The sequence below is a fragment of the Myotis myotis genome, unplaced genomic scaffold, assembly GCF_014108235.1.
Source record: "Myotis myotis isolate mMyoMyo1 unplaced genomic scaffold, mMyoMyo1.p scaffold_m19_p_3, whole genome shotgun sequence".
Taxonomy (NCBI): domain Eukaryota; kingdom Metazoa; phylum Chordata; class Mammalia; order Chiroptera; family Vespertilionidae; genus Myotis; species Myotis myotis.
Window position 1 is genome coordinate 204,031,835 of NW_023416335.1, and position 15,589 is coordinate 204,047,423.

At 49.4% G+C, this 15,589-nt stretch overlaps 1 protein-coding gene across 6 annotated transcripts in view; it reads right to left on the reverse strand.

Moving 5' to 3' along the window:
* LARGE1 (LARGE xylosyl- and glucuronyltransferase 1) overlaps positions 1-15,589 on the reverse strand; it is a 428,233-nt gene that overhangs the window by 300,742 nt on the left and 111,902 nt on the right. For 5 of the 6 annotated variants that reach the window (XM_036297621.1, XM_036297620.1, XM_036297619.1 and 2 more), the window contains exon 2: positions 8,060-8,247. In XM_036297621.1, the coding sequence (XP_036153514.1) occupies positions 8,060-8,165 (106 nt within the window). In that variant the 5' untranslated portion in view covers positions 8,166-8,247. Of the gene's footprint in view, positions 1-8,059; positions 8,248-9,013; positions 9,107-15,589 lie in introns of those variants that run through there. The other variant, XM_036297622.1, reaches the window with a different exon arrangement.

The window sequence follows — 15,589 nt, forward strand, 5'->3', positions numbered from 1 at the left end:
TGTCTGGAAAAGAGATGGCAGAAATGAACAAACGTGACCTCTTTTGTCTTTACAAAAAGTAGTGATGAAGAAGTTGGTGACCAGCAGCGAACCAGGTTGGTGACACAGACTATCTGGGTGGCGGTTCCAATGACATCACTGTCTGGGGCTCTGCGCCTGGTTTGGTCAGTTCTCCAGGCCTTGGTTTCCTTATGTGGACCAGGTGGGAGACCTTTTGCATCCCTCCCAGGAAGACCTTCCAACACTCTCAGAATCAGGAAAAGAAAGCGAACATTTAGCTGAATGACGGCTACTCTAATCGGGACTCCATAGCCCTTCTAACAAGTGCCTGAGCTGCGTATTATAGTCCCCTTTTCAGGAGAAGACAGAGACCTGCAGGGATGCTAGGTAACTTGTCTACTGTCACTCTGAGATTTAAATAGTGCCACCCCTCACTGAGGGACACGTCCGCCCACCATCAGCCCCTGACCCGGATAAAGTCCTTGTGTCGTTTTCAAAGGTTTCATCTGCTTCGGCTTCAGCCTGCCTAGATGATTCCGAAGGTCCATGCCTGCTCTTAATTGCATGAGTCTCTGGCAGAAACAAAATGCAAATTGCATTAAAGGCCTAATCGAATTTTCTGCTTCTATTGGCTTATAATAATCCCCAAGCCACGAAACATGGTGTGCCTTCTCGTCCAAGATGGCCTCGTTCCCTTGTCTGGGGATGTGTCGGGTCCTTATCTGAAGCCTGAGCATGTTGACTTTGAAATGTCATCCACCAGTTGTTTCTGTATAAACAAGTTGTGCGCCAGGCCCAGGCAGGCAGGGCCTGGTTTGCACACCGGCTCCCTTATGTACAGGCTGGGTGACCTTGGCAAAGACCTCAACAGCCCTGAGCCTCGGTGTCCTTATCTCCAAAACAGGCCAAGCGTGAAGCTACCTGGAGGAATAAATGAGATAATGTGTGTAAAATCCCCAGCCCAGCCCTAGCTGGTTTGGCTCAGTGGATAGAGCATCGGACTGCGGACTGAAGGATCCCAGGTTCGATGCCGGTCAATGACACATGCCCGGGTTTCGGATTTGATCCCTAGTAGGGGACGTGCAGGAGACAGCTGGTCAATGATTCTCATCATTGATGTCTCTCTCGTCCTCTCCCTCTCCCTCGCCCTCTCTCTTCCTCTCTGAAATCAATAAAAACATCTATACTAATAAAAGCGTAATATGCTAATTAGACCGGACAGCCAAAAAACCTTCCGGACGTCATTCTGGATGTCCTTCCGGACAAAGCTGCAGTGGTGGGGGCCAAGGCAGAGGTGGTTAGGGGCAATCAGGCAGGCAGGGGAGTAGTTAGGGGTGATCAGGCTGGCAGGGGAGCATTTAGGGGCGATCAGGCTGGCAGGGGAGCAGTTAGGGCGATCAGGCAGAGGCAGTTAGGGGCAATCAGTCAGGCAGGCAGAGGTGGTTAGGGGCAATCAGGCAGGCAGGCAGAGTGGGTAAGGGTGATCAGGCAGGCAGGCAAGTGGTTAGGAGCCAGCGGTCCCAGATTGCAAGAGGGATGTCCAACTGCTGGCATCCGGACATCCCCCGAGGAGTCCCGGATTGGAGAGGGTTCAGGCCAGGCTGAGGGACTCCCCTCCCCCCATGCACAAATTTCATGCACCGGGCCTCTAGTATTTTTAATAAAATAAAATAAAATAAAATCCCTGGCCTGGCCCATGGCAGGGAGTAAGTTAAAAGGTCCAAAACCAAAGTCTAACTGAGTGAGACAGGATCAATAAGCAATATAAGCAAATGCCAGTTCTTTCTTCTCAATTCAGCCCTGTATAGATGACATGGGGACCAACCAGGAAAGCTGGGACTGTGACAAGCCAGAGAGAATGGCCACGCCCCTGCAAAGGGACAGTGACTGCTCAGCTCAGCCAATTGCTGCTGGGATGGAGGGAGGGTGGGGTTTGCTAGACCTTTCCATTTTTGTGTGGAAAGCCAGAAATCTTGATTTTTATGTGCCATCTCTCATTTTTTAACTATTCATATAAATTTAAAAATGATAAAAGCAGTGGGCAGGCCTAACCCAATACAAATGCATGCTAGTTGCAGCCCATTTCTGTTTAACAAGCTATAAATGGAAGCTATTGCTGAATAATATACAGGAGAGGTGAACCTAGGTTAACAGTTGCGAGTATTCGAAGCACAGAGTTTATTCTTGTATTTTGTTTATTAATAGCTGTATTATTTTCCATACGAACAACTACAAACCTACTTCTGCCCCAGCTGCATTTCCTCTCTGTGCCTCCACATTGCCTACAGTGACAATACCAAACGCTGTCTGTTCCAGGCTCCTGGAGTTTACGAAGATGCAAATTTGTTGTGGATGCAGACAGGAACATTTGTCTAATGTGGCTTGACGTCCAGGTCAAGAATTAATATCGCTTTAATTTTTTCAAAACATATTTTTATTGATTTCAGAGAGGAAGGGAAAGGGAGAGAGAGAGAGAGAGAGATAGAAGAAACATCGATGATGAGAGAATCACTGATTGGCTGCCTCTTACACGCCCCCTACTGGGGACCGAGCCCGCAACCTGGGCATGTGCCCTGGACTGAAATCGAACCTGGGACCCTTCAGTCTGCAGGCCAACGCTCTATCTACTGAGCCAAACCATCTAGGGCAGTGGTCCTCAACCTTCCTAATGCCACGACCCTTTAATACAGTTCCTCATGTTGTGGTGACCCCCAATTTCATTGTTACAAATTGAACACAATTAAAGCATAGTGATTAATCACAAAAACAATATGTAATTATATATGTGTTTTCGGATGGTCTTAGGCGACCCCTGTGAAAGGGCCGTTCGACCCCCAAAGGGGTTGCGACCCCCAGGTTGAGAACCGCTGATCTAGGGCATATTGCTTTAATATTAATCAAAGCTACATAATTGCTAGAGTTCTGGTAGGAATACAGGCATACCCCATATACCTCATTTTATTGTGTCTCACGAAGGTTGCATTCTTTTGTTTTTTTAAACAAACAAAGGCAAGATCCTCCACCAACAAGAAGATCATGACTCCCTGTATTTAACACTCACTTCACTGGGGTGGTCTGCAACAGAACCTGCACTATCCCAAGGCGTGCCTGTCCTGGTCTTGTTTCAAACTGATGGAAACACCCTTTCAGAATTAGGGTTCTCTGAGCGAATGTCAGACCTTGAAGTCAGTGCTGTGATCTGACCCTCCTGGGGGGAACCTGTGTCCAAATGGTGAGGCCCATCGGCAAGGCAGAAAGGAAGTGTGGTTAAATAAAAATGGTCAACATCTATCCCAAAAGGAAAGTTTCATGTTTAGAAAGCATTTGAATTTCAAAGTTCAGCAGTAGCATAGATTCAAAATACCCAAAAGACTCAGAAAATTCCTCTCATCTGAACAGAATGCAAAACCCACAAAAATCTCTTCAAATTCAGATACTTATTGAACTATCAAGACTGGCATAGATTTTTTTAAAAAATAGCATAACATGCAGAAAAGTGAACAATCATAAATGAAGAATGTTGTAAAACTGTCACAAAATGAACACACCCATATAATTATCACACAGGTTAAAAAAATAAATTATTACCAGCACCCCAAAGTCTTCCTTATGCCCAGCCCTGGTCTCTACTCCCAGATTAATTTTTGCCTATTTTTGTATTTATATAATTGGGGTCCTACAGTATGTTCTCTTTTGTATTTGTCTTTTTTATTTTTTATGTTTTATTGATTTCAGAGGGGAAGGGCGAGGGAGAGATAGAAACATCAATGATGAGAATCATTGATCGGCTGCCTCCTGCATACCCGCCCTGGGGACAGAGCCCGCAACCCAGGCATGTGCCCTTGACTGGAATCGAACCTGGGACCCTTCAGTCCGCAGCCCGATGCTCTATCCACCGAGCCAAACCCGCTAGGGCTGTGTCTGTCTTCTTTTGCTCAACACTTTCTGTGAGTATATTCATGTTCATGGCTCCATAGTACGTCACTAGATAAATACACCACTAGTTATTTAACTTTTAAATAATATTTTAAAAGGTATTTTTACTTATTTCAGAGAGAAAGAGAGAAGTAGAGGGAGACAGAAAGATCAATAATGAGAGAGAACCATTGATGGGCTGCCTCCTGCACGCCCACTACTGAGGACAGAGCCCACAACGCGGGCATGTGCCCTGACCAGGAACTGAACCCTGACCTCATTCACATGTCGACACCCGACCATTGAGCCACACCAGCCTGGGCAAGACTGGCCCTTTCTAACTCATGTTAAATACTTAGAAACATAACCTCATAGAATGTTAATGCCCCACGAGGAGTGCCTCATTTTTACATCATTTCACATCAGGGGAGACGCAGCTCTAGAAAGGGGAGTGGTTGGGTCCCTACCCCCAGCAGATTTGGCTGATTCCAGGGCCTGCGACGCACGACCCCACCCCACGCTCCCTCAATTCATCCTGCAACTGCTTGTCCCCATCTTATCCATCTTATGCTCAGAGTCCCCAGCTCAGGGAGCGTTCTAGGCTCTGCTCTCAGGAGACCCACTGAAATTAAACAGGGTTGGAAAATAAATAAACCCCCATTAAGAATGAATAGCACTGCCATGAACGCAGACAGCAACTCTGTACCTTATTTATGGCCCCACCAGCCTTGACACAGAAAACTCAAGGGTGTCAATAAACAGATTGCAAAGTTGTGTTTTCCTAGACAAGAATGTCTCCGCAGGACCAGCTGGGAGTGCACCTATGTCTGCAGCAATGGCTGGGGCTCCATGTAGCCTCCATGACCCCACACTCAGCCTTTACTAGTCTCAGGATGTCCGGGTCAGGAGGTCAGCAGGTCACCCTGTCCGACTGTCCCCCATGCTCACTCCCTCCCCCCAGGTCCTCCTGTCCTCCTGTCCCCCATGCTCACTCCCTCCCCCCAGGTCCTCCTGCCCAGCTGTCCCCCATGCTCACTCCCTCCCCTGTACTGCCTCGTGTTTGCACACCTCATGGCATGCATTTCACTCCTCTCAGGGGAGCTCAGGCCAGCAGGGGACAGAATGATCCTCATTGTGATAAGGTGGACTCCGGGCTCCCTGCCACACCCCTCCACGGGTTCAGGGCCATCAGAGTCATCCTGACCTCTGCCAGATGACAGCCCTTTGACTGTTTGCTGAAGATGACACACACACACCCGGAGCCTCCGCTTCTCCAAGGTAAACAGCCTCAATTCTTCCCACTGTATCTAGTGGAGCCAGGCTTGAATCGGCACAATCATTCACCTCGATTCGCCTAAGTGTGCAGCCATACCTAGACAGTTCTGACAGTACAGCATCAGGAAACAAATGCCGTGGCCCCGCTGTGGACTGCTGCCTGTAAAGAAATCTGTCACTTCTACTATTCTAGCTGGAATATGTCTGTTAATGTACTCAATCACCCACCCCCGACTTACAGCAGCTTCTGATTTGGTCCCAAGGTAGGACTTCTTAAGCTTCACGGTTATAGGTACAGTGCCTACCCCAGTCAGTGAGTGTGGTTGCAGAGTATTTCCTCAATCCTCCCTGTAACCTACCTGCCAGGCTAATAAAATCACTCAGCGTCAAGGATCACAGTCACCCCACCAGCCAGCATGGGAAAGACAGCGTGATGCTGGGAAGAGTCTTCAGGTGGACATCAACACACCGAGAAGCACAGCCAATCATGAAAGCTCCTAACGCAGATCAGCTTCTATTCTCTCCTCCGAGAAAACGTACCGTTCGCCTTTGGGGCCACCCCTCCCTCAGGGGAACTCCTCGCTACCCCATGACCAGAAACAGGCACAGGGCTCGGGGCTGCCATCCCCAGCCTCCCCAGTCAGTGACTGGTCTCTGGAAAGCAACTAGAGGCAATCCAATCAGGGGCAAGCCTGGATAGTTGAGGGAGGGAGAACTCATCTTTCTATAGGGTCTGCAGAGGGTACGTCATAAATAAAGCTTTCTTCACGTAGGAAAAACTACCCTGAAAGAAACCACAGAAGAGAAAAGCAGAGCAAAGGGATGAAGAGAGACTGAGCTACACAGATATCACTTGAGCCCCTGGATCCAACCCTACCTGAAGCCTGCTCTGCCTCTGAACTTACAACATTTGTTAGCCCCCAAATTCCCTGTTTGCCCAAACCTTTTAGGGTTGAGTTTCTATCAATGAGTGCAAATAAAAATTCTGCAATTTCCCTCACAGCACCCAGAAACGTCATGTGACACCCTGTCAAACCCCTTGCCAAAGTCTGCTACCTCACTGAGGCCCCAACTATAACATGGTTTTAGAGTTAAAAACTCCAGCTCTCGAGTCCAATAATCCAGGCCCCATCTTGACTGGCTTTGGGGCCTTGGGCAGATCCCTGAAGTTTACCTGCCCCGCCTCCTCATCCCTACCTATTACACAGGATTCTTGTGAAAAAATCCTAACGCGTCAAGTCCTAACAACAATGCCTGGCAGGCGGAAATGCTCAGAAAACTAATAGCTTATATTGTTGCCATCATCCTCGTTATTGTTACAGTATTACTAGAGGCCCAGTGCACGAATTCATGCATGGGTGGGATCCAGCCGGCCAGCCCCAACTGGGACCGCTCGGGCCGGGCTGGCAGGGAGGAGGGGCAGAGGGTGGTTGGCCTCACTCCCTGGTTGAACTCCTGGTTGAGGGGACAACTTGCATATTAGCCTTTTATTATATAGAATTATTAGCAATCTAGTTATACTATGAAAGTCAATGTTTTAATGTATTAAACAGAGTCATGTGCCAGCCCTTCATAGCCCTGTTTTATCAGGGCTCCTCCATCACTCCTAGAAAAACGCTTCCTTATATCTCTCCTAGGCTTATCACCAGCTCACCTTCCTCCCTCCGATCCCTTTAAGGAAAATTATCCATCCACACCGCCCTGGCGTAATTCCTTCTCTCCAGCCCCTTAGATGAAAGCTCCACCTGCAGGGATGCAGGGGCAGGGAGGGGCAGGCGAGGGGCAGGGTGTGGCTCGGGGCCCCTCCCTGCCATGCCCGCACTCAGTCCCGCCCACCTCCTTTATATTCAGTCTGGCTCACTTGGGGCACATCTCAGAAAGTGAAGTGCAACTCCTAATTAAAAGGTAGCCTTGAGCTGTCAATAAAATTATGCATAAAGAACATGTTTAAAAACACAGTACTTGACTTCCTCGAGTCAGATTTTCCTTTGAGTTAATTTTTCCCTTTTAACTCAAGTGTGGGGGTAAACAGAAAAAAAGCTGCGCGCGCCAACGCTGCCACGCCTTTCCTCCCCAAGCTTAGAAAACCACCTCTGATACACAACGCACAGCCTTTGAAACTGCTGGCTGGGAGAATGGCAAGTCTTGCCTTTGCTAATGATTTCTGAAAAGTGGCAGGGATTGGCGTTCGTTTCTATTTGTTTGGGGAGGGTCCAGCCTCTGTTGCGTTCCTGTACTGGGCCATCAGATGACTGATTATCCCTCCCCCAAACCCGGCCGACACCCACCTCCCGCAGCCCCCTGGGCTGGGCTTGCCTCCTCCCACCACACACAGCCTGTGCAGCAATCATGTGTGTGTCCACCTGCCTGTCTCCCCCACTGAGCTGTGAAGGTCCAGATGTGTTATCACCGCACGTCCAGCACCTGGTCTAGCAAGATGTAAACCATAGCAGCAGCGACAGTAATAACAAATGTTGAACATGTGACTACGTGAATGAAGAGACGGAAGAAAGGATAAAACATCTGGCACCATGAACAGCTAAGTCATCCCTCAAGAGCCCAGCCTTGCCTGTCACCAACACAGCGACCCACTCGCAAAGCGGGTCTTTGACATTTGTGTCACCTCCTCCATGCCACTCCGCCCAGGTGCACCTGATCCCTGATCGTGCTGTTGTGTCTGTTTCTCCTCACATTCCTGACTCCCTCCATCGACCTAGACAAGCCTTCCCCTGTGACGGGGTACGGGTATTTGCTTCTATAAAATGCCTGCTAGGATCAGACGGCTGGGCGGCTCTCCCTGGGACGCTGGGACAGCCAGCGTTCTTCTCCCCCCGCCCAGCCCCTCCCTCTGCGACAGCTTCCTTCTTACCTTCGAAGCTCCCGGCAAACAGGTAAAGCCAGGTGATGGCTGGGATGCAGAGAAGAGTCAACGAGGCAGCCAGGAATTTCCGTCTCCCCCTGCAGATTCCCAGCATCCTCTCGGAAGTGGCAATCCCTAATCCCAGAGCCGTTTCTCTGCCCGGAGCGTGGCGTCCTCGGCCTCCCTCATAATACTCCCTGTGAAGGAAGAGCAGAGGGGAAGGGCTGTAAATGGATGCAGATTGCAGAGAGAACATGCTGTATGTAGATCCCGGGAGGAGGCCAACTCGGCTACGGCTTCCTGCTAACCCGTATTCCCGAGGGACGCTGCTGCACCCCTGCCATCTATCAAAGCGGAGACAGTTCTTTAGAAAATAAATGAATAAAGGATAAGGTCGGTCTCTCTCTCTCTCTCTCTCTCTCTCTCTCTCTCTCTCTCTTCTTTCTCGTGCACCCTTACACACACATGCATTTCAACTATGGGTTACTTCTGAAGCCTGAACTAACACACTCATTACACGAGCATTTAGTGAGCACCTTGTAGATACCACGCACTAGCCAGGTGCTGTGTTTTGAAAAAAGTAGAATGAGGGTTGGCGTCAAAGAGCACTGTCTAACAGCAGAGGCCAGCATAAAACATCCACAGACACCCCGAGCATGTGACGGCTGGGGGGGCAGGCACCTCCGGGGAGGATGAGGCAGCTGCTGACCGCTTCCGTGTGTGGCCAGGAGGGTGAAACAGGTCCCGTGTTCCCAGCAAAGAGCCCAGTGGAAGGCACACAAGGCTGACCACACACACACACACACACACACACACACAGGAAAGGAGGCTGGCAAGGCCACGAGATCTCCATCAGTGTGGAAAGCCCACACGCACTCATCTTTAAATGGAAGAAGAGTCCAGAAAAGCAGGGACGACAATGCAGATGTGCAGAGAATGGGGAGGAGCATGGAGATGACCTACAGCCGAAGGTCTGCAGAGGGACAATCCCCAGACCACGCCGAAGACTGGTGAAATGCAAGGAACAGAGGAGGGAGAAGGCCGACACTGATGGAGTAGAGGACACGACCTCTCACCTGAGGATATAACCAGAAACTCATGTGACCTAAAGAGGAATTAAAAACCCAACAGACCATGAGGATCCCATCTCCATCACCTCCTAACACAGATGTCACACGGGCTGTAGGTGGAGAGCAAGGGCTACAGGGAAACTCTGACAGCGCAGAGCCCACAGCTACAGGCAGCTCCATATAAGGCTTCAGATTCGCAAGGAACGGTGTCCCTTAGGTACTCCCACATGGTCCTTCCCTCTGCCAGGACCCTCACACCCCACGTGACAAGGGTCTGGGTGAACCGTCTCCCTTCCCCACCAGCCATGGTCTTTCCAGAAGACAGGCGGCCCGTTGGATTCACCAGCATCTCTAAGACGTAGCGTCCTGTCCGTCACTTTCAGGTGCCTGGTAACTGTCTGCTGAACGAATAAATGGAATCCGATTCTCACCAAAGGCAACCCTCCCGAGATTCAGGACTTTGTGTTCAGCAAGTCGCCGGCAATAAACACCTCACGGGGCCCATCTCCACGTCAGGGGCCAGGCTGTCTTCTGCAACCTCTCTGACCCTTTACTAAATGTTTGAAACAGATGAAAGGCCACAGGGCTGGAGGGTGAGCACAAGAAAGGAAAGCCAATAGAAGCAAAATCCCTTTAAACCAAGATGCTGACTGCAGAAAAGTGCCCCCAGGGGAGAAGGAGAAACAAACCCCACAAACAAACCTCGCTGGTCACTAAGAATGAGCATCTCCGCTAAGAAGGAGCATCATCGGGAAAGGCTGGTGAGCTCAGGAGAGGGCGTGTTGGGGGCAGAAGGCTGTGAGTGAGACATCTGGACTCAAACCCAGCACCACACTGTGGCCTGGCCCCCGGGTAAGCTTTGTTTCATTCATTCATATACAGCGAAGGGACACCCTCAGTCTGGGCAGGTGGTTATGAGGCTGAAATAAGAAATCCCTTGAGCGACTGGCAAAGCCCCACCAAGCACTTGGCAGGGTAACCCCATCTTCCTAAGAACCCAAGAGCAGTCTTCCTTATGCTTTTCTCTCTCTCCCCCACCCGCCATGCTCCCCACACAGGGTTTGGTAGAAAACAGATCGCAGTAAGTAGGTACTGACTGACCAGCCAAGTGGCTGATTTAACCTGAAAAACCTATCTACACAACTCTCCTTCAGGAGTTACCACCCATTAAAATCACATGGTTTGTGTGGGGTTTTTTTAAACAGTTCACTTATAAGAATAAAGACAACGAGTAGTAGTAGCACTTATTATGTATAAAGCATTTTTCTAGTTTTTTTTATTTGTTTAATCTTCAAAAAAACTTATTTTTTATCCCCATTTTATGGATAGGAAAACTAAGGCCAAAAAGATTAATTAATGGACCAAAGGTTATACACACCTAAGGCAGGGATGGGGGGCAGGGGGGCGGCTCTTTTCTCCCTAAGAAATAGACTCCTTCCAGGGGCATCTTGCTTTTGATCTAACCTCAATCCTTTATATGCATCTTATGAGTATTTCCTTCCCCAGAGTCAGATATATCACCAATGTCTGCTCCTGTTCCAAGGGACAGTAAAGTAGAATAGCTAGAAATACAATCAGAAAGCTATAGATGAATTTACACCTCAGGGGAAAGTAGGGATATACTTAAAACGGAACTCAAGTGGCACTGATATTTAAATAATATTTTTAAAGACTCCTTAAAACACTTGTTTTCCTCCCTTTCCTCTCTCCATCTGCACACGTTCGTTTCAACTCGCACAATTTATGTAAAGTTTTAAAACAGAGTCAAGGTTGGCTTGCATTTTATGATAACGCTGGCACCTGAAATTAAACTCAGCAGGTGAAAAAATAGTCCTTCATGGATTTGACTTTTAAATGGCACCTCTAAAGACACATTTTAAAGAAAAACCTCCATATTTATCAGAAGTTTCTCCAGGAAGTCAATACAGGCATCAACACGAGAAGAAGAAAGGAAGAAGCTGGAAGGTTAGAAATTGCATCCCACACGTGTGCAAATGGCCTAGGAACACCCGTCTCTAACCTGCCTTACCCGGTAGAAGGGAGACTGCCCACCTGGCAGTTAACCCAGGGGTTTCAAAGTCATCGCTAACCAAGCCCCCCTCAAATCCAACATACAACTTCTCGACCAAGCTGGTCGATTTCTCCTCCTAAACATCTACTCCACCTGTCCCCTCCCATGTCTGAACCAACAAACGTCACATTTATAGAGAACACTGCATGAGCCAGAAAAATGATCATGACCTCTCTTACGCCACAAAATGATCATGACCTCTCTTACGCCACAGGATTCAGAGCTGAACACAAACTATGACTGCAAGTATCCTCAGCCCAGTGTGAAAAACTGTACATCCTATATAATAAAAGGCTAATATGCAAATCGACCGAATGGCAGAATGACAGGTCGCTCTGACGCACACTGACCACCAGGGGGAAGACACTCGATGCAGTAGCTGCCCCCTGGAGGTCAGTGCACTCGCACCACTCAGCCAGAAGCCCTGAGCTGGGCTCATGGTTGGCAAGCGCAGCAGCAGTGGCGGGAGCCTCTCCTGCCTCCGCGGCAGCACTAAGGATGTCCGATTGACAACTTAGGCCCACTCCCCGCAGCCAGCAGGCCTAAGCCGTCAGTTGGACATCCCCCAAGGGGTCCCAGACTGCGAGAGGATGCAGGCCAGGCTGAGGGGCCCCTCAATGCACGAATTTCATGCACCGGGCCTCTAATACATGTATAAGTATCTCCATAACCACAGATATGGAAAAGGTATAAGAACTGAGAGTTCTCTCTCTGGGTAGAATATGAGTCATTTTCAATCCTGTGATTATATTTTTTCCTAAATTTTATACAAGGAGTGTGCATTGCTTGTACAATTTAAGAACATGTAAAAGCTTGAAATCATCACGCCTTCCTGTTATACTGTGTGTGATTTGAAATTCCCCAGTGCAGACGTGTAGTACACATGTGTTAGTTTTACTCGCCTTGCTAGGTGCAGTGAGTCAGCATCAGCGGGACCCTAATTGGGAATACATACCCTGCAGGCGCAGCTGGTTACCACTTGAAAGACTCCAGTCAGAAGCCTACACTCCAAATACTAAGCTCCGCACCTCCCCGACCGACACCCGAGGCTGCCTTTTAATTAGCATCACGGATGTTCGGAAGGATTTTTCAAGAGTGTTCAAGATGTGTGGGTTGTCTAGAAACACTGCACATGAAAAAGGACTAAAAATCTATGTAACCTTCTAAAAAAAAAAGTTTAAGAAATCCTTCAGAATCACTTAGGATCCCAAACAGATCCTATGGGCACTGAACAGATCTGGGCCATGGATTTTAACTAGATCAGCTGACTCCTGTCAGTCACCCATTGTCACCCCAGTCTTCCTTGACCCATTCTTGCAAGGAGCTCTCCCGGTTCCTGAAAGCGCAGAGCACTGGATTGAGCTCATAAAACAGGTCCTATAGCAGACAGACCCTCATGCTCGCTTTGCTGTCATCGTTACAGGTGCCATGGCTAGTACAGATGGCCAGCTCGTGCCTTTACCCAAGCCGTCCGCTCACACACATGCCTACAACGCCCTATATCCTCCGCTGGGACTAGGGAGGAATCTCAAGTCTCACAGCTTCAAGTCCAGACGCGAAGCCTCCTTCCCCTCCTGTCTAAACTCCCACGGTCACACATTCCTGACACTTAGCTGTGGTCTCATCGTGTCCTGAGCATTAATCTCTCTTCATGAAACTAAAACCCTCGAAGGGCAGAGGATCAGGATTTTAAATTCCCCATGAGCCCAGCATCTAAGACAAAGGTTTATGCTCAACCATCTCTGTCCAGTGTGTGGTCCGGGACCCAGTGGCATCGGCAGCCGAAAAGCAAACTCCTAGGCCCCGCCCTGGCCCCACTCCATCACACTCTGCATCTGAACAAACTCCCAGGTGATTCAGTGACATGACCGTGTGAGAGGGCTGTCCAGTCATGTGCTGCATAAGGGCATTCCCGTCAACCAGGGAACACACGCCCGTGACATTCCACATAGCCTGCGTGTGTAACAGGCTATTCCATGGTTGTTGTGTTGATTGCCTAAGAACACACTTCTCACTGTCCCCGTCACTAAGCGGCACATGATTGTACGAAAGCACCCAGTGAACAGCTGGTTGACACACAGAGCGAGCCTCCCACCTGCCTCCCCGCCCTCCTCACCTCCCCCCGCAGGCACTGGCCAGTGCCCCTGGAGAGCCATTCACCTCCAGGACTTCGGGGATGGCTTGTTTACTATAACAGTTCTCTTAACAGATGGAAGCAGAGTTTCTAGAAGGAAAAGTGCCTTTTTCTAATTACACAAAAGCACCTTCTGGACTAGAGGTGGCTCTGATTACTGCCCCTTTCCCATCAAAACAACCCCTCCCAGGTTTGAAGAATGACTGAAACGCACCAACACTACCACCCACAGAGGCATCATTCTGTCCCTCTTGTAAAAAGGAAAACTGAGACCAAGAGAGGCTAACAACATAGATTTAGTTGTTGGAAATGCTGGGACTCAAATGCTAATGTTTCCTGAAAACACACACACACACACACACACACACACACACACACACACACACACGCCCAGCCTGTATCTGCCCAATCAGAGCCCGATGACTCAAGGGCAGGCGCCCTGCCTGCTGTGGCCATCGCAGTTCTGTGTGTGGCTGGCACAGGACCTGGTACATAAGAGATGACCATTAAGTGTGTATTGAGTGGCTCTATGACTATCTGAGTCTCAACCAGCAGGCTCCTTGGATATTCATTACTGTACACACTACCCTGTCACACCAGCTCCAGCCCACTCCTTCCTCCCCAGCCCAACTGTGGAACTTCCCCTGTGTGATCAGCAAATCCCCCTTGATCCTCAACTTCCTTGCACTTCAATCTACCTCCTGCGCTTGTGTGGAAGGCTAGCTGCTGCCAGGATCCTGCTTTTCCTTCCTCCCACTCCTCACGGCCTGCTCCCGAGGCCCAGGATGCGGCCTCTGTGCCCGGCTTCCAGCCGTCTCTAGGGAATCTGGCTGCCCCTCGCATAGGAAGACCCTCGTGCTCCCATGGCTCCCTTCCTCTCTCTGTCCTTGCCAATGTCGTTTGGCAACTCCTCTCATTCCCTGAAGACTTGAGCTCCCACCGCACACTCCTCTGTCTCTCCACCTAAATTCCATGACCAAAAATGGCCAATTCAAAGCGTCTGCCCCTTCACGTGGACCGGGGACCAGGTTCACATTTTAGCACCTGGTGTCATCGAAAACAACACAACCTTACAATTTCAAACATCATCCCAGCCCCTGCCCAGTCCCATCTGTGAGCCTCCCCGGCTGCCACTATACAACTTCTTCACTGTATGGCTTCAATAAGCCCCTTTTAAACAGAAACCTGCCAGCCAGCTGTCTGACTATATGACATGTGTAATATAGAAACACATTCCTCACATCACCTTAAGTAGGTCCCTGCGGCAAGGACGTGCCCCGAGACACGCTCTGGTACATGTGAGGTCACGTGCCAGGTCACTGTTACCTTCCCCTCCTTTCTCTGCTCCACAAGGAGAAACACACAAGAGGCATTGGGCCTCTCTCTCTGGGCCTGGAGCGTCCGTCCTGACTCATGCCGAGCCCAGTCACATCCCTCCTACCTCTTTTCTCTGTACATCAGGCCCCACAGCACCTGCCTCCTGCAAGTGACCCTTTGGGTGGATGGCACCTGGCTTTGGAGGCACCGTTTACAAATTCATCACATGCCTGGCAGCAGTCCCTCAGTAGTTGAGCATTGACCTATGAACCAGGAGGGTCATAGTTCGATTCCCAGACAGGGCACATGCCCAGATTGCTGGCTCGATCCCCAATAGGGGGTGTGCAGGAGGCAGCTGATCAATGATACATTCAATCAATCTCTCTCTCTCTCTCTCTCTCTCTCTCTCTCTCTCTCTCTCTCACACACACACACACACACACACACCTCTCTGAAATCAATAAAGATATATTTTAAATTTTTTTAAAAAATCATCACATGAACTACAAGAGTAAAAGCCACATGCAACATGCTTTGGAACCAACATTGCAAACATGGAATTCATTGTATTTTAAGGACTCTAAGGGTCCATTCCTGCCACCTTAGTTTGTCTTCATCCCACTGCGACATCAGATCCTCTGGCTGCAGGGAAACTTGTCCTTCTGTCCTTGGAACCGCTGGGATGACCCAGATCAAGGGGCAGAGGCCTCACTAGGGTCTCCAGTCTAGCCTTCAACCACCCATGTCATACAACTCCACAATTAGGACATGCTACCTGAAGCCTGAGGTTTTGCCCACCTGGTTTCTGTTATGCTAAAAACAAACTCCCAGGCACGGCTGCATTGCACATGGGCCTCTCAGCATACAGAGGACTGGGCGTCAGGATCTGGGCTCTGCACATCGGTGGGAGCATCTACGCAAGTCATCTTTTTTCGTGAAAGCTCATG